This window comes from Armigeres subalbatus, chromosome 3, assembly GCF_024139115.2.
Source record: "Armigeres subalbatus isolate Guangzhou_Male chromosome 3, GZ_Asu_2, whole genome shotgun sequence".
Taxonomy (NCBI): Eukaryota; Metazoa; Arthropoda; class Insecta; order Diptera; family Culicidae; genus Armigeres; species Armigeres subalbatus.
In genome coordinates, this window is record NC_085141.1 from 26,159,224 (window position 1) to 26,179,431 (window position 20,208).

Genomic DNA, 20,208 nt, shown 5'->3' on the forward strand with positions numbered 1-20,208 from the left:
CGAATGACTCGCGAAGCTCCACGAACATTTTTCGGGGTTCGCTTTTCTGTTTTCTCTGCGAGTAGTAGGTAGGCAAGAAAAGGCAAAACAAGTGTTCGCGAGTATTTTGCATGGCCTACTTCTTGTTTTATGAACAAGGTTCACAGATTTCCACCACTGGTAAAAACTCTTTCGGAATTACCTTCAAAATTTCCCCTAGAAATTTTTCTGGAAATTATTCTCCCGGAAGATCCTGCAACCATTCTCAAAATTTCTACGGTACTTTGCTTAAAATTTCTATAAAAATCATCCAAAATGCCCTTCAGTATTTTCCAAGATTTTTTTCCAGGAATTCGCAGCAATATCTTAAAACAATAACCCCGAAAATTCTTCAAGAAACTCTCTCACTTTTTATTCCAGAAATTCCTCCATGTATTCCCTAAATAACCGCCAATAATTTCTCCGGAAATTACTTGAAGAACTTCTTCAGAAATCTCTTTTAAAGTTCCCCCAAAAAGTTCTTCGAGAATTATCCGGGAATTCGTTTCGGAGTTCCCACAGAATTTTCTCAAATTATTCTGCAGAAAATACTTTCAAGTTCTTTGAAACGTCTCGAATATCACGTAATTTCATAAAAATAATAGCCTCACATTTACAAGGACGATATTTTTGCGCAATGCTACATGTAGGCACCATTTCAAGAAAAATCTGAGTCATGCTGGTCCGTTATGTACTATATCAAATATAAATTTGCTTAGAATACAGAGCCTTCTATCGAAATTTTGGCTTCCGAGCGGTCTTATTAACATTACACCACTCCAAATAAATAGAAAGGCAAAAATTTTTTTTTTGTTCGGTGTTTTTTGCTTCGATAGTACGTACGTTTCGATAGTACGTACACCAAAATTACGGAGGTGTATGTACTATCGAGGTATGCCTATAATGCTATTAACATAGTTTTTTCCGACTGCATCGGAGTATCCTCTTGAGAAAATGGATTGCCAAAGCTAAAACATAAAAAACCAACCACTTAATTTGAGTTCAATATGTTATCACATGTTTACAGCAATATTACGGATCCAGGAGCCTCAGGTAACGGCCCATAGCAACCAAAAATGGAACTTATCCGGGCCATCCAATATGAGCCATGAATAACATGTCAAACTCCATGTCTGTTTGATGATTTTTTGAATTTAATGCATCCAGATTTTTTAACTTATTGGTTTTCAAAATTGTTGCATTTCTCATGGAGTAAATCTTGATGTTGACGCCTCTCTAGAGTTGACCCACTTGGCGGAGGCTAACCCAGCCAACCGCACGCCAAGGCGCTGCTTGCAGTGAATAATTCAAGCCTGGTGTTCTCACAAGTATATCAAGTGCCAGGCAACTAATATTTCGAAACGGAAGTGAGGCTGGGTCGGGCGGTTTCGTGGTTGACATATTAAAACTGTAAAATGTTTGAAATACATAATTAATAATTTTATTACATCCAATAATAGCTTACCATCTGGATAACTTTTGCAAATCTACTAGCAAACGAACACAGAAAATGTTTTGTTTTTTTTCGCCTACTTTCTTCAATTACTTTCGTTGGCTGTCAAAATTCCTTTGGTAATTATACAAAATTTTCCTTGACCGATTTCCTTGAGATCTCCATAAACCAGTGCATGATGACGTAGGTTGACAGTTCACAGAGCTTTTTCACCGGGACTTAGCCTCCGGCGAAGCATCCGATAAAATGGTTTCGTCATTTTATTCAGATGTAGATGTCCTTTGCGATTGATTTTATGCTGAATGCAAAGAATATCACTGAAATATTCGGATCACAGCAATTTTAAACTAAAAATATGAATTTCAATTTTCCCCTCATCGATTTTTCTTCTAACACCTTGTAAACAAGCTCTGTGAACTGTCAAATTAAGTGAGGTTAAGTTAGAGTTTGCATTGGTCTATACTAGGCTTAACATTGCAACTCACAAACATGAGAATTCTGACAGGTTTTATTGTCTGATTTTTGAACGTTCGAATTTTCTCGAGAAAACTGTTTGAATTTTTTTGGGAAACTTATTTAATGTTTTTGGGAAACTTATTCAATTTCACTTGAAAAATTCTTTAAAATTTTCTTTGGAACTGATTGTTCGAACCTGTGCTGACTTTCGTACTTTCATTTTTTCAACTATCATGAAGTAAGGAAATAAATCAGCAATTACAACAACAACTCCGTAAAGAGTTCATTTATGAATTCTGCCACAATTGAAAATAAGTTTTTTTATACATTGTTCATTGTGTGAGAGCTCCATGACCACTATTGTTGAGCTCCAAATAAAAAGTAATAATATTACTCTGCCCAACCTGCCCAACCATAGAAACCAAAAACCGAATCAAATAAACACAACAAATGTGTGAACTAACTGTCTAACAAACCACGCCTATGCAATCGCACCTCACTGCTAATTTAATTTCAAATCCCACACCAAACTTCATAATCCCCTGGCTCCAAACGTTCTCTCGCCTCTTCAACTTTCCACTCACCTGAGCTACTGTTGCTGTTGCGCGAGGACCTGTCGTCATGCAGAACCATGCTGTTCTTCAGCATCCCGTCCATCACGGTTGGGATTTCCATTACGCCGCTTTTCACACCCGTTCTACCGAACGAACTACGATGATGACGACTGGCTGGAGGGGGTTCTCGCACTGGTTTATTCGCCGTTAATATTTCACAGTTGCCGCTAACTGGATCGCGCAATTCGATATGTTTTAATCCGGTATTGATTCGCTAAACCCTGTCCCTTTTTCACATTCGAAGAATAACCATTAAAATCAGTGCTGTTATTGGAAACTATTGCCTGGTTTAGGCTCACTTGATAATAGAACAAACGAAACGCAAAATTCGCTTCGAGTCACGCACAACTTTTGATGTTGAAAACCTGCGAATCCCAGCAGGCTAAGGATACACAAACACTGGAAGCTCTGCTGCTAATGGTTACCGGTACATGTGAGCACGACCGGGCGGCCCCACTTTACCACTGTGTCGATTTAATTAGTTTACTTTGATGTTTTATGGAGCACCTGGTACGGGAAAAAGTCTAATGGCCTAATGAGCATATAATTTGAAGTAGATCTGGAAGTAGAAAAAGAGATGTAATAAATTAGGAGGATGAAGGTTTTTTTTTTTTTTGTGACTTTATTAAGGAGACTTTAAAGGATGAAGGTTAACAGACGCTAAAAAAACATTTATTTCTGTAGATGAAATTTAAATCAGTTATAATAATTATTGTTTGACGTGGCTTATTGACAGTATTTAACATCATTTTGTGCAAAATTCTGATCATCGTTAGAGGATTTATACGTCACGGTCGTTTCAAATTAATTTTTATTGACATATCGGTCTGAGTGCTACTCAACGTAGAAGGAAGTGGCTTGTGTACGAAAAACGATGAAAGAACAGCATTGAAAAGTTATCACTAGGTTGTGACCAGTACGAAATCAATTTGTTGACATATGCGAAGACCATATGAAGAATAATAACTTTCGGACTTTCAATACACACGATACTCCCATGATGGCATTCTGACCGATTTGTCAATAAAGTTTACAATTAATTGCATATTATTCGGCAACTCGGCCGTACGAAGACCGTTTTTAAGTTAAATATCTTGGCTGTGCATATGCACAGCACATGTTTCGAAATAAACAATTGACACGTGGATTATTTTTCGCAAATTTCATATCAATTTGTCCATTTTGAAACATGTGCTGTGCATATGCACAGCCAAGATATTTACAATAAAGTTTAGTTAGCGACATCTTTGGCTGAGCTGATTCAGTCACTGCAGCGAAAAGTATCATGAATAGTGCATATAAAATATCATAAAACATTTCTTGTGGAACCAGGATACTGTGACTAGAGACAAAAACGGACTTGCAGCTTCGAATCCTATAATCATTTCAAAATCCTGCTTATTATAAGGGAATAGGTGGTAAAATGAACACGTTACAAGCATTTGTTTTTATTTTTCTCCTTAATGAAGTTGCACAGCGAGCAAGGCGGATTGATCAGATGGAAAACGATGACGTGAAGCCATGAAATGTGAGAAATCTTTTATTTACGGCACAGGCCGCACAAACCTTAGTAATAATTAGATAATTCGATAGGAAATAATTTTTTACCAGTTTAATTTCATATCAAAATAATAACAACATTAGTTATGTACATTTTTTGTACGTAAATTTTGGGGGGAAAATCGAAGGTAACCACCTTCATTATAACTTGAACTCGTTCAATATGAAGAGCCAGGGATGCCAGACATACAGACATTTTATTAATTACAGATATTATACAGACAATTGCAAAATGTTATAGACTTTTACAGACATTCCTTCAGCGGTACATTTGTTTCAGTGCATGTAATGAACCGAAATGATGAGTGAATCAAATGTTTTGCAGTGGGTGACTTCATTCGGTTTGTTTCCCTTTTGCTAAGTATATCAATTCTCGGTCTCACTCTTACTGACTCTTGCGTTTTTCAATCGTCCAGAATCTTTGGAAAGTCTACCTCTGCAAAAATCGTGTACAGTTTTGCAGGTCTCAAACTACGCCATGAGCCAAGCTAGTGCTAATTTGTGGGAATCTTTTGCCAAGGCAAAGTACAAGTTCCAATAATTCGATATGAAAAAAAAACAAAATACGGTTCAATCGTATTTCTGTTCTAAAGGTAATGTTTAGTATAGTTGTTTTAATTTTTTCTTAATTTTATACACATCACAGAAAGCAGGAATCCGCTGGCGGAAAAAGTTGTTGCTCCAAGAACGAAGGGAAAGATTCATCGGAACATGGAACTGTGGGTTGTTCTGAATATTCCGAATATTCCTGAATATATAATAATATTCCGCACCAAACCGGTAGCAACAGCATCCATATTGTATATAAAAAGTAATTTACACGTGCTTTGGAGGTTAGAATTAAGTAGCTTCATTCTCGAAAATTGTATACATGTACATGTAGACATGTAGGAATACATGTCTCAGAAGTTTAATGTTCGATTCTTATTATTTTAGAACTGTTCCCCGGAAAGCAATCCTCCCGAAGTGGAGAACGTTCAATGGAAGGGCCTCTGCGAAAAGCCGGTGGTCCATCAGAAGTGCACGGCGATAATCTTGAACCAGAATTCAGAACCACGAGAAATCCGCGAAAAACGTAAAACGTCTTTCAAGCAAAGTCGACATTCCGTCGGATATGCATCCAGGTGCAGATTCTGGTGTACGCACTTTGTTATCAACCGGTAGCAGTAGCGAAAGTGGTAGTACCCCCAGAAGTTTGTTTAAACTTCCTATGGGAAACTCTTGTAAAAGTGCTCGAAAATAATCAGTCGTCTCGATTTAACTTGAAATTTCAATACTATTCTTTTTAACTGACATGCTGAAGTCATCAGGGAATAATAGCCGTCCGTGCGAATCTGGGGCTATTGATGACAAAAACGAGAGCGATTCATCTAACAAAGATCATTCAGGTATGTACATTGCAGATATGTCGGAAACAATATGCACGTTTTTTGCCTTTTTCGTACAAATAATAATGATACCGTAAGTATTGATCATTTTTTTAATCATAGCTTTTTTCATATTTTAAAAACGAGTACTGCTACATGTAGCACATGTAAGGTTGTTGTTCTTGATCATTTGATAATTTTAAGCTTATTTAAAAAAAGTTTTTTGTCGATTTTTTTTTATTTTTCAATCTGAGGTAACTTGGATTAATCATTTATCTATAGAGAAAGCGTATGCATACGCATTAAGGTAGGCAATTATAGTTGGAATCTCTTACGCTGAAGCAATGTGCATCGATTGTTGGATGAAAGACATCATCACCGCTAGTGGAATTATCTGGTTTTTCAACAATAGGGTATAAGGCTCAAACCTTGGCCTATTATGCTGTGGTTGAGCACATTTATCAATTTAAATATTCATATATTGAAGATCTAACCGTGATTATGCCACCAAATGGCTTTCTTACCCTTGATTATTACGCTAAGTATTAAAAAACAACAATAATGGTTAAAAATCTATTATTTAATCTATCAAAAGTTTCGTCGTGGTATTGGATGCTTTTTCGGTCCACGAAATATTGGTGCATTATTCACTGTGAATTATTTGTATAAGCCGTAAGGTAGGCAATTATAATGTGCTGCTTCAAGTGAAAATCGTCAACCAAATTTTGGCAACGAATGTTCTAATATTGTTCAAAAAAGTTTTGGGTAATTGTTTCACTATACTAAAGAAAATAGTGAATTTAACATGAATGCTAAAATAGTGGGATTGTTATCCGTTCATCTAATGTGCGAAAATAGGTAAGTCCATTCCAAAAACTACTTTATTGGGCAAAAGAAAAATCTCTTGCACTGCCTGCCTACTTAAGTTGTTGCAAACAAACCGAGTCAAAGCATTTTTTCACGCAGGTTTATTGCGTTTATCAGTTGAAGAAGTGCATGAATCTTGCGTAATATAAATAAAGTCGGCTTGATACACTTTTTCAAAGAAGCCTTGATACATATCTCTCTACAAAACGATGTATTATTGTTGAATTATTGATTAATTTGCATGATGAGCCAATGTTGCATCCAGGCCCTAATATTACATCCCGTTACCCATACCAAAATTTCGAAACAAAAAATATGTATTAACCAAGAAAATTAGATTGCTTATCACATAACTATAGGTACGAGCATAATATTTTTGATATTATACTTGTTTTGAGTGCTTTTTTGGCAGCTTGCAGTGAGTTCAAAAAGTGATGTTGATTTCTCGCTTAACTTTTCAATGAATTAATTTGAATAGCGCAATCAACACAACAACATGAAAGCTTTTGATTGCAGTACTCAAATTAATTCATGAAAAAAAAATTACTTAGGTCCTTTTGAAAAGTGAGGCGAGATTTTATTGTTCAAATTTTGACGAAAAAAAATGCAAATTCATCCGAAAGTTTTGTCATCCTGCAGCAAATTTAGTCAAGATTAGGATACCTAACTCACAATAAGTAATTGTGATAACAGGAAATAATATTTTATTCATTTCTATAAAATGGTGAAACTGATCTATGTTACCCTGGTGATCAATGTTCCCCCGGATTACGGTATGTTGGAAACAATATGGGGCCGTTTTTCATCGATCCATCTTGCTCGCTGTGTACCTCGCCTTCTTGTTCCCGTTGGATCGTTATCGAGAACCATTTCCACCGGATTACTGTCCGATATTCTGACTATGTGCCCAGCCCACCACAGTCTTCAGATTTTCGCGGTGTGAACGATGGATGGTTCTCCCAACAGCTAATGCAACTCGTGGTTCATTCGCCTCCTCCACGTACCGTCCGCCATCTGCACCCCACCATAGATAGAGATGTGTGCCGCTCCGAAAATCGGCGGCGTTTGTCAAAATTTTGGTCGGCGGCGGCGACGGCGTGAATCGGCGTGTAGATTTTTCACGTTTGTTTCTTGAAAAATTTTTTCTGCATTTTTTAAAAAAAGACTTCAACGGAAGAATCTTTTGAAATTAGAAAGAAAAATCTGATGAACTTCTCTCGAAAATTCTCTGAGCTTCTCCAAGATATTAATTTGAAATTTATTTTCGGATTTTCAATGGCAACTACTATGCAGTTTTGGGCATTCTTTGGAATTTCTAAGGAAAATTGTTTCAAGTTTCAAGAAAATTCTTCAAATTTTCAGCGGGAGATTGCTCAAAATGTAGACATCAACATAAAAATTGAATTTCAAAGGCAAATTGTACGAATTTTTTTAAGGAAATTCATTGGAATTTGCATGGATTTTTAAAATTTACTACGAAAAATTCTTCGGAGTTTCCAGGTGAATATTACGAAATTTTAACCAAAATTATTCAGAACTTTACGTGATTTTTTTCAAGGAATTTATTTGGATTTCTACAGGGAATTCTTTGTCCATAAGAAATTCTTCGGAAATTTAATGGAAAATTATTGAAAAAGAAGAAGGGTAATTTGTCTGAAAATCATTTGATGAAAGCCATTTGGCCGAATAATACGTTAAGTTGAAAATCATCAAGCCGAATTGTATATGACCGAAACGAACGTTTGGGCAAAACGGTTATACAACGAATTGGTAATTTGGCCAAAAAAGCACTTTTCTCTAACACGTCGTTTGGCCGAATAGGTTATAAGGTCGAAAATGTCGTTCAGCCGAAATGGTTGTTTGACAGAAAGGGCCATTTAGTCGAAAATGTCATTTGGTCCAACGCCCAAATGTTGATTACTGAACGGGTAATATGGTGAAAATTATCCACCCGTTTGGCCAAATAACATTTTCATTTGGCCGACAAACGGCCATTTCGGCCAAACAACTTTTTGACCAAACGACTTTTGCGGCCAAATTGCCAGTCGGCCGAACAACATTTTCGGCGTATGTCCATTTAAGCTAAATAAAATTGTCGACCAGATGGGTCTTGATCTAATGGTTTGTTCGGCCGAATGACGGTCTTGTGTCTATCGGTCAAATGGCCCTACCTGTCGTTTGACCGAATGTGAACAATAACAGGTTAGGCCAAAAGTCATCTAGCCAAATTTCATTAGGCTGAATTAAACGTTTGACCGACAATAACATTTGGATGAAAGCGACGAACAGCCGAGAGGCTCATTCGGCCAAATTGGTAATTTGACCGAAGAAGTTGTCTGCTTTAACAGTTTATTTGGCTCAAAATGTCATTTGGACGAAATGGTCGTTTAGACAAAAATGTCATTTGGACGAAATGGTCGTTTAGACAAAAAAGTCATTTGACCGACCAGATCATTTGGCAGAAAATGCCGTTTTGTAGAAATGGTCGTTCGGCAGAATGAGTCATTTGGCTCTAAAATGCCTTTTCTGCAAAACAAACATTTCAGCCAAACGGCATTTTCTGCCAAATAACGTATTCTGCTAAAAGGCGTTTTTGGTTCAAATGACCAAATTGTCAAATGGGAGGGGGGGCGTGTTGGTGGTTAGCCCTCCCTAGAAAAAAATAGCAAAGATTTGAAAAGTTAGTTAGCAGTGATATCAATTTTCAACGAGTAGTTTCAACGAGTGGAAGACCAATGAGTTAAGAAAATTATTTTGATCTTTTTAGTGGAATGTCTTACCTTGTCATAAGACGAGTTTGTACAATCCCATTTAATTCCACCACTTAATTGTACCTTGACAGATACGTATTTCGACCTCAACAGTAAGGTCGTCTTCAGTGTCTCGTACTTGACTCGACAAATGAGCTTTTTTCATTTTCGAGAAAGATTCCTGTGTGGCAGTGAAATTGCACTTGTTGTTAATTATGAAAAGGCAATATCTAATTGATTTGTAAGAATCAAAGTAAGCTTGATATGAACAGCAACGTATAGCCACCAAAATGTCAATCAATGCAAACGTGATACTTTGCCAGCAGTCAAAGACATGTGGTCAACCATCATGGACTAGAGTGACAGTTTTCCAACGAACTTCCCCTTGACTAGCAGCATGATAGTTTCCACTGATCCCATTAGCATCCGAGAAGAATTCTCATTGGAATCTCTAAAGAATTCTTTTCAGAATCATCGAAGTATTCCAATTGTAATCCAGAAGAATTCACACTAAATCCTTTCGTTATCGTTAAGGGATATCCTTGGAAATCTGTGGGGGATTCTTCATTTTTCTTCAAAATCTCTCGTTAATTTGCTTCGGATTTCCTCCGGAGTCGTTAGAAGATTTGTTTCGAAAACTTTGAGAGATTTGCTGCGGAATTCATTGACGATTTGTTTCAGAATACTTCGACGATTTGCTTCAGAATCCCTTGAATATTTATTTCGGAGTCTCTCGACATTTTGCATAGGAATCTCTGGATGATTAATTTCGAAATACCTCGACGATCAGAGTCCCCCAACGATTTGCTTCGGAATCCCTCGACGAATTGCTTCTACATCCCTGAAACATTGCCTACGGAATCTCTGCACATTCACGTTGGAATTTCTGGAGGATTTAGGACAGATTCTCTGGAACATTCTCGTTGGAACTCCTGGAACATTCTCGTCGGAATTCCTGGAATATTCTCGTCGGAATTCCTGGAAGACCCTATTTGGAATCTCTAAAAGATTTGCATTGGAATCCCTGAAACATTTCCGTCGGATTCACTGGAACATGCCCGTTTAAATTCCTGGAATATTCCTGGAAGTCGAAATTCCTAGAGGATGGAAGATATTCATAAAATTCTCAGACAAACATACTTCGATGCTATGGACTACAGCAGAAAGCATATGCTTGAGTGTGATTGATCCGCAATTGCTTCAGGTGGTTGGACCGTATTTATCACATTACCACTAAAATAGCTTAAGGTGACTCGGGGAGGCACTACACACCGTGTTATTTTTCCTATCTTTTGTCTCTTTCTAGCATTGCCACCTCGTAATTTTGGAGCGGCGTATTTCGGTTTTCGGCGTCCGACTTCGACGCGTGTTGTACACCGTCGAGAGTTTTGAGCGCAGGCATACTGCAACGAGGTAGTGGTCGAATTCAATATTCGCAATGCGGTAAGTGCGGACGTTCGTGATGTCAGAGAAGATCGTGGTCGTGGTCGATTTGGTTTTCCGTTTCTTGATTAGGTGATCTCCATGTGACCTTGCGGATATTTTTGCGAGGGAAGAAAGTTTATGCATCGTTGGTTGTTATCGTTCGATACGATATGCAGACTATCCGGTCCGAGGGCCGGTCAATGCATTTCCTCCCTTCCTACCTGAGCGTTCATGTCGCCGATGACGATTTCAACATCCCGCAATGGGCATCCATCGTGTGACTGCTCCAGTTCTGCATAGAATACTTCTTTCTCGTCCTCGGGTCTTCTTTCATGTGACCTGTGCACGTTGATGATGCTGTAGTTGAAGAAACGGCCCTGGATCCTCAGCTTGCATATCCTTGCTGCCACCCAATCAAGTGTTGGCGCATCTTGCCCAACACTATGAAGTCGGTTCCCAGCTCGTTGGTGGTGCCACAGCTTTGGTAGAGGTAGTCGCTCGATGCCCGCTTTTCTACACTTTCTGTCCTGCCCTTCAGAGTTCCTGCAGCGTTGAAGTTGCGGGGATGTAATTCATCGTAGATTATCCTGTCGCATCCTGCGAAACCTGGTGACTTGCAGTTCCATGTTCCAATCTTACAATCGTGATCCTTTATTCGTCGCCTAGGTTGCTGCCGATTGTATCGAGTCGTATTATCTTCTATGTCGTTTGTAATGTTTTTCCGAATCCGAATAACTGGTGTGAAATAATTGAATAGTTTGTATGATAATATATTGGACACGGATTGCATCATGTTTGGGTACGTTACAACAAAATACTCATAAGAATTTTACATTACAGGAAACACAATAAAGTTGTATTTGCAGAGCGCTCGAATCAAACTTTCATAAATGCAATTATGTTAGAGCTCCGAAATTTCAACAATTCGAAAAGGTGGAAATTTTAATGCATTTGAATTATGCACCAGATTCACAGGGCTCTTCGACACTGCCGTCAATTTCGACCGTGATGAAGGACAACTTTTAATACTACCATCATTATGTCCAACCAATGCAGATGTTTTCGTTGGGTTTACCCAACCGCCGCACCAGCAGCAGAAAAAGCACTCACGAGAGAGTGTGATGTTCCAAGGCAGTGCATATGACGACTTGCACTACCGCCGCCATCACAAAAACAGTATTATGAATTTTTGATGTAAAGCCACCCTTTTTTTTTTTACTTATATGTCCGATCAATAGTTCACCATTACATCAATAGAGCGTGCCGCTCTGGATCAACGAATGTGTCTGTTTGTAGGAAACTTTTGTAGTAAGCAGGTTTTGCAATGAGTAATGTGGTATTGTCTGCGCCCAAAGAGTCATTGGAGTTCACCTGACCATGAGCAGAACACGTTTAGTAAAGCGAAAGTAGACTTCCAACGGAAGTCGTTCCAAACACACACCTAATAGTAGTGCAGATTCATTGAACGCCAGGCAAAGGAGTATCGATGCTGTAGCCAACCAGAGGTAATGCATTGGATATATATAGATCCGAAAACTATCACAATAAGAGCATTTTCCATTTATATCAATTAAAACTTACAAGTCTCAGTTCAACACAGGATGCTTCACCCATCGGTTTCCTAACTTTCACCGGTGGAAGTCACACTTCGCTTGGAAAATATACAGAGCGTGAGTTTTCACACCGTTTTCCCGTTCTACTCAAACTCAACTTCAGCGTTGCAATTGATTGGCACAAATCCTGCCGGCTTGAAAGCTCGTTTCCTATCAGCCACGTCTCGAAATGTCTAGGGAAATATATTTTAATTAAACTTTCACACAGGCAGTAAGCCACACTGGATTGAAATTGCTCGAGGGCATGAGTGCCCGGTCCTGAAGAAACTTCACCTTCATGGTACTAAAGCTGATTACACTTTTTAGCAGCCACTGACAATCGCCGTAAATTTTCAATCAGCTTTGAATCCCAAGGATAGCAATGGTCGGCGCAAACGCAGCAAACGCGTGATATGGCTTCAACATGTTTGAAATTTAATATAGTTAAGGTTATATCCAGCACTCTAGGGAGATTGATCTCATTGTATCGATAAATTCACATTCGTTTGCATTCATTTATGCGCATTTACCATTCTTTTTGGAAAATATCAATTAATTTGGATTTTTTTCATCCTTGCGAAAAATAGTGATTTGAAAAAATCTTTGGAGCAGAACGACTGATCTGCCTGATTTTCAACATTAACAATGACAGTATCTCCATCGATTGCAACTTGTTGCAACCAAATCTGATTTTTGTAAATTAAAAATGACCAAAAAGGAGTACTTTTTGCACAGTGTGTACATGTACAGTACACGCACATATATCTTTAAACGGACCGGTAAAACCCAGTTAAATTACGGGTTCACATCAAGTTTTCTTAATTAAAAGCTTCACCTCAACAACAACTTGTTCAAACTGTTCCACCCCGTGTCACAAACTCAATGCAAGTCATTTCACATCCATGCTCCGACTTTCCATTGAATCCACGAGCAGGAGCAACGTTTGCGTTTGCTTGTTTATTCGGATGAAGGGAAACTCCAAATGGGGGCTCAGCTCACACGCTTCCAGAACCCACTTGTTGCCCGTGGGCGAAATACAATATCCGCACAGTTTCGGCACAAGTACCGGCAGCAGTCAGTGGGGGAAAAGTGAGACGAACCTAAGGGCCGATGCCCACGTAGCGTTTTTTCAACGCTGCGTGCACGTGGCGTTGAAAAAACGTAGGTGTGCATCGGTGCGGTGACGCTGCGTTACCGCTTTTTCCCGATGCACATCTGCGTCCTTTTAACGCCGTGTGCACGCAGCGTTGAAAAGACGCTACGTGGACATCGGGCCTAAGCCAACCACATTCGAAAACGTTCGTCCCGGCTCGCTGTTGTTTGTGTAGGATTTTTTTCCTGTTTCACAAATTTGGGTATTTTCGCCGAATTTCCAACTGTTGATGTTGTTGCTTATGTTTGTGTGCTACAGCTGGGGATTCCGAGTTTTCTTTCTCATACCCATTCACGGAAACTTTCATCCCTTGTGTAATTGCGAAAAGGGCTCTTCTTATCTTAGCGGTAAGCTACGTAGGCAAATGCGAGGCAAAATCGATGCTTGTCTTGATTACCGTTGATCATACTGAATCCAGGCTGGGTTCCAATTTTGTACCTTCCTTGTCACAGAGGCTTCCTCAGTAGGTATCATAGTGCCATTATTACACAAGAATTGGAATGAAAAGGGTTTCTGTGGATGAACTAAATTCACTTTAAAATAAGGGACGGAAGTGACCTAACTGGGGATGTAAAGTCAAAGAAAGAAGAAAAGTGGAATTGTAAGTGCACAGAAGCTCACATCGTTCACAACACGCCCAACATACACTCGTATGTCGGAATCTAAATCGAAATAAATGGTGTGTTCTGTTAATTCTCAACGAGGGAAGATATGTAGAGGAAGTTACTGGGAAACTTTCCGCAATCATGGTTTGGTTGATTAAAATTTCTTCTTACGATGGGTAGGAAACAATTATTTCGATACCGAATGAGGGTTCGTACATTATGTTGGGAGCAAGATGATTGAAATTTGTTGAAGCATGTTGAATGGGCCGTTTGTAAAATAAATGCTTTTTGTGTGTCTAATATTCAATCCTTCCTAATAGCTTACTCAGACTACGAACTTTTTCACTCGATGAAGAGTATCTCGATATGATTTTCATATCAAGATACATTTTGTTAAGCCATAAAGCTCGTAATCTGAATAGCTTAGCTTAGCTAGATTGACTATACACATCACGACTAGCAACGTGATTGGCCGAGAAACAACAAATATGCACAGCTCACCCATCGAATAGTCTACTTGGGACTAGAAAGCTACACTCACTGTACATACTTCGGAGTTTCTTTTATTCAAGACAAATAACGATGCCGGCCACGTTTGCACAATCAATTGGGATAAGGGAGAGGAAGATAAGTTCTGCACTCATTGCTACAAGAGACCGAGAATCCTCTGCATCTCCATGAGCGCACTGGAAAAGAACTGATATATTCTGACAAAAAATACGAAAAAGAATTGTTCGGGAACGTATGAAAACATTTCCGTTTGTTTGTTGAACTACATATGTGCACGCACTTTGAAGAGCAATTATGGAGTACTGTTTGCAGTTTTCGCACTGGGAGTGCCCCAGGGTGTAAAGTTTTGCCATAAGCCATTGATCTGTATCGAAGAAATTGAAAGATTCGGTGCCAATTTGTTCAAAAACATTTTTTTGTTATTTTCTTAAAATTGTGTAAAATGAATATATGCCGTTTCTCAAACAAATTATTCAACTGTATGTTAGAGTAGCCCTTACTTTCTACCATTTTCGTCCTAATAACCCTTTCGGCCAAATGACCCATTCGGCCAAACGACCCTTGCAGCCAATTGACCTTTTCAGCCAAACGACCCTTTCGGCCAAATAACCCTTCCGGCCAAATGACCCTTTTGGCCTAATAACTCTGTCGGCCAAATGACCCATTCGGCCAAATGACACATTAAGCCAAATGACCCGTTCGGTCAAATGACCAATTCGGCCAAACGACCTTTTCGGCCAAATGACCTTTTCGGCCAAATGACCCTTTCGGCCAAATGATCCTTTCGGCCAAACTACCCTTTCGGCCAAATGACCCTGTTCGGATTTACCTTAATAAATGCACCACCGTTTTCGAGCGGCTCTTAGTAGCAGGTAAAACTATAGTAATATTTTAGTAATTAGTTCAAGTAACGCTTATTTTATGGTTCAACTTACAATTGATAGTTTGTTTTAAGGTCCTCGTGCTACGACAGATTTGTGGGGTTCGCGTGATGATAATCTAGTCTGTACATTTTTTAATCAAATTTTAATTAAGGTAATTTTTAAGTTTGTAGTTCGTAATAGTTCAGTTTTACTCACATAGTTGTAATGCTTTGTCCTTAATTTTCAACCGCACTAGTTTTAAACCATTAGCTTTTAGTTTTACAATCTAATTCCTAGAATAAATTCCATTTTATTGCCTATCAAATCAGCTGTAGTTTTAAGTATATTACCCTATTGATGTTTGTTAAACATAAACCAAATTAGGCGTTTCAAATTCACGTATTTTCGATACGATATTATTTTTAGTATAGAATAAAATATTCTTCATGGACTTTAGAATAATGAAATTTCACGTTAAGCCGATAGAAACTTTAGCCAGTTTGTTTTCATTTCTACCTTCGCTATTCACACAAACCAATCCTATCGGCTAGACCGTCCTGATGGGCGAGATGCCCAGTGAGAATTCTGCACACCCTAGCCCGTAACTCCGGTGCCGGTTCCACGCCGGTGTCGCCGGATTTACCAGGAACTTCAATAACCGCCAGGTTGGCTACAGCTTTCCTATTAACACCTCGTGATGTTCGGACACTCACCTGTCGAATTCTACCGTCTTTCCCATTAACGACGAACACTAAGTCTCCTACCTGTATCTGCCTCCGATCGTCGACCCATTTGGAACGACTGTTGATGGTCGGCAAGTATTCTCTACACCAGCGTTGCCACATTTTTTCAGCTATATACTGTGACCGTTTGTAAGTGTTCTGCAAGGCTTCTGCGAAATCTGCTGAACCATCTACCGGCAAATCCGCATTCTTAGTAGCACCACGAACAAAATGGTTTGGTGTTATGGCTACGATCTCTTCTGCATCTTGTGGTAAGTAGACCAGGGGACGAGTGTTGATCGCGTCCTCTGTTTCGGCTAAAGACGTTAGCAATATCTCGTCAGTGAGTTTCTGACCATCGTTCAGTACCTTCAATGCCTCCTTTATCTATCGCACCATTCGCTCCCAGACACCGCGGCGTACTAGGAGGAATGAAATTCCATTTCAATGTGGAGCTCGTGAAGCCTTCTGCACAATTTTGGTAGATCTGCTTCATCTTTGCCAATTCGTTACTGGCTCCTTTAAAATTGGTGCCATTGTCAGAGAAGAATTCGTTTGGCGCATCTCTTTTACAGACGAATCTCCGAACCGCCATTAACCTTTTGTCTGTGCTCTGGGGTCAATATGACCCCAGGCCACTTTGAGTGGCTGCCATTTTTTAGATTCCAACCGATTCTCCTAATTATTGGTAGTTAGGTAAAACTCGCCGAGATCTGTCTCCTAGGTGCAAAATCGCTTGGAAAATCTTGAAAATATGCGCTACAGTGTACTTTTTTAAAAAAACTTACGTTGTCTGTGCTCTGGGGTCAAATTGACCCCAAATTGAAATTGCTATAACTTTTTTAATGTTTGGCCAATTTCGGATTTTTTAGGCTGTTTCGAAAGATAATTTAATCATCTTTCAGGTCGTTACCAAAGATTGACTATAGGTGGGAGGGTACATCGCGTGGAGGGGTTTTCGTAAAAAAGGGTACAAAAACAGTGATTTTTTATGCTTATTTTACTTATATCTGAAAATCCTACCCATTTTTAATCGCACCTTTTCAAAAAGATTATGCAGGAAGGCGTGTGCTTTGACATGAGGCATTGATTAGTTTAGAGCTTGGTCGCTAGGTGGCGGTATATTTGAATTCATTATTTTAGACTACTCAAGTAATTCCGATATATGGAATATTCCTCATTGTAAATATTTCCATCACACAAATTTGAAATTTGTAAAGATGACGTCTTGAACAAAGTTCGTCTGGTGGGATGGGACTGTCATGTGACGTAATAAATAATAAGGAAATTTACAAATAGGCGGCGCTAGTGTACTTGCAATATTCTTGCATATATGAAATATTGCTTTAGCTTGAGATCCCTCATACCTACGCCCAAGTTGTATTTGGCAATATTGTTCAGGATGTCAAGCACTACAAAGCGATGCTCAATATAATAAGCACTTCTTCCAATTTTTAAATTTTTGCGATAAGGATATTTACAATGAGGAGAATTCTATATATCGGAATATCTTGAGTAGTCTAAAATAATGAATTCAAATATACCACCACCTGGCGGCCGAGTTCTAAACTTATCAACGCCTCATGCCAAAGCACATGACTTCCTGCATAACCTTTTTAAAAAGGTGCAGCTCAAAATGGGTAGGATTTTCGGATATAAGTAAAATCATAATCATGAAAAATCACTGTTTTTGTACCCTTGCTCACAAAAACCCCTCCCCGCGATGTACCCGCCCACCAATACTCAACCTTTGGTAACGACCTGAAAGATGATTAAATTATCTTTCGAAACAGCCCCAAAAATCCAAAATTGGTCAAACATTAAAATAATTATAGCAATTTCAATTTAAACAATTTGACCCCAGAGCACAGACAACGTAAGTTTTTTTGAGCACAGACAGAAGGTTAAGCACGCTTGAGTATTTAGATTGTGAACTACTTCTAAATGTACAGCACGCACCGCTAGACAAGTGAAAAGAGCCAGCCATCTTTTTTCTCTTCGGCGGCCCACAGTCACTTCGATGGGTCCTAAATAATCTACACCCACAGAGCTAAACGGACGAAGTTGTGGAGATACTCGTTGTACTGGCAGTGGCGCCATCATGGGAGTTAGTGGCTTACATCTGTTGACACGACACCACATGCATTTTTTTTACAGCCTGTCGAATCGCTTGTCGAACTTTCGGGATGTAGAACCGCTGACGCAGTTCATTGCACACGGTCTCTCGATTCGCATGACCAAATTTTGACGTAAACTACGTCTAAGGGGAAGACTCAGATACAGGGTGTAAAACCGAAATTTCCAAATTCGAGACCGTCACGAAATTAGGATAGATTTCAAACGCTAATAGCGTCTATATCTTTCAATGGATTTTCGAGATTTGCTTATCAATCGATTCAGAAACTCTCCAGCAATTTGCCATTTCCATTAATACTATTGATTATCAACGTTAAACTATTGAAAATGTTATTTCTTTCCAAACCGGGTGAAAAATTCAATTTCGTTCATAAATCCTCAACACGGACATCAGATTTCAGTAAGGTACGGGCCTTTTGATCCACTGCTTCGTTTTCCCTGTGTATAAAAAGCCTCGTGTTTCGCGTGCGCGCGTCAATTTCATTCTGGATGTCACGGCGAGCGGACCAGGGCGTCCAGAAGCGGTCCCAGTGACAACGGCTGTCTCAGCGGATGAATTTTTTTCGGTCGGTGGTGGTGGCGGTCGTGGAAGCAGCAGCAAATCATTTTCATCCGTGTCCCATCTTCGGCGGATCTGGCGGATCGACGGCGTTCGTTGAGCCGAATCATCGGATGGCGGTCGCGCAGCCCAGTGGCTGCTGTTAATAAGGCACATAAGTGGCAATTAATCGGTTCTTTTCAGGACCATCATTATATTTGGGAGGAAGGTTAAGTTGAAATAATTTTCCTAAAGTGCAACCGTTAGGAACTGGAAAATTCTTCGGTGAAATTTTCTAGCGTAATTCGGAGTTGTATGATTTTAGTGATTGAGAATGTTGATATTAGACGAACTTTCTTCATAGAACAAAGCATAATTGTTTGGCATCGGTAGCGGAATCATAGCATTAGTGCCGGTCCGAGCATAGACTGTCATCGGAAGATTGCTACAGCCATTTATTCACTAATGTGGCGTTTGCAACGATTTGGATGTTGTCGGCACAACATGAAATTTTCCCGCGAGACTCTAATTTTGTATTTTTCCTGTTGATGATTGAAAAAGAAATCGGTTCCGAGATGAACTTTATTCAAAGCGCAACGCTAACGTCGGTAGTTGAATCCCTAGCAAGTATTGGAAGGAGACCATGCAAACAATCGATTCGCATTATGACTGAGAAAAATTGTATGGCGTCAGTATTAATGTTTGCTACAGATTTTTTGACGTAAACTTCGTCTAAGGGGAAGACTCAGATACATGGTTTAAAACGGAAATTTCCAAATTCTAGACTGTCACAAAAATTAGGATAGATTTCAAACGCTAATAGCGTCTTTATCTTATTTTCGACATTTGCTTATCAATCGATTCGGAAACCCTTCAGCAATTTGCCAATTCTATTGATACTATTGATTATCATTAATGCTTAATTTTTTTTCTACAACAAATATGATTTTGAAAAAGTATCACCGGCGCGTGCTTACTCGCAATCTACATGCTGATACATTTACAGTTACATCAAACAACTGAAAACCGAAATACGCCACTCCAAAATTACGAGGTGACAATGTTAGAAAGAGACAAAAGATAGGAAAAATAACACGGTGTGTAGTGCCTCCCCGAGTCACCTTAAGGGAAGATCCTTTAATTACGTTAAGCAAAAATTGGGCATTTTCAATCCCCCTCCCCCCTATGTCACACTTTTTGTATGAAGCATCTAAAAATTATGTATGAGTCGTCACACTTCGCCCGCCTCCTCCCCTCCCCTCCGCCTCTTAGCGTTACGTAATTTATGGACGCTCCCAATAGCCACTTTCATTGATAGTAGCCGATCGTTAGTACTTCATATCAAATATCATATCATATCATAGCATATCTAAGAATATTGTGGCCAAATTTCATAAAATTTGGTCCACAAAAACCCCCCTGACAATAATAGAACAAAACCTGCCAATGCCGTCATTCCTCCTACATCATACAAGAAAATTTAAACTGAGCGCTGCTAATGTTAATGACGACGACCGCGCGACCCACACCATTGCTAGGAATAAAAATTCCGGTAGGAGCTCCGCCGATGCCGAAGGTA

General features: G+C 39.2%; 1 protein-coding gene across 2 annotated transcripts in view; it reads right to left on the reverse strand.

Moving 5' to 3' along the window:
- LOC134224398 (uncharacterized) overlaps positions 1–20,208 on the reverse strand; it is a 201,286-nt gene that overhangs the window by 160,449 nt on the left and 20,629 nt on the right. For both annotated transcript variants that reach the window (XM_062703717.1, XM_062703715.1), the window contains exon 2: positions 2,512–3,100. In XM_062703717.1, the coding sequence (XP_062559701.1) occupies positions 2,512–2,602 (91 nt within the window). In that variant the 5' untranslated portion in view covers positions 2,603–3,100. The remainder of the gene's footprint in view (positions 1–2,511; positions 3,101–20,208) is intronic.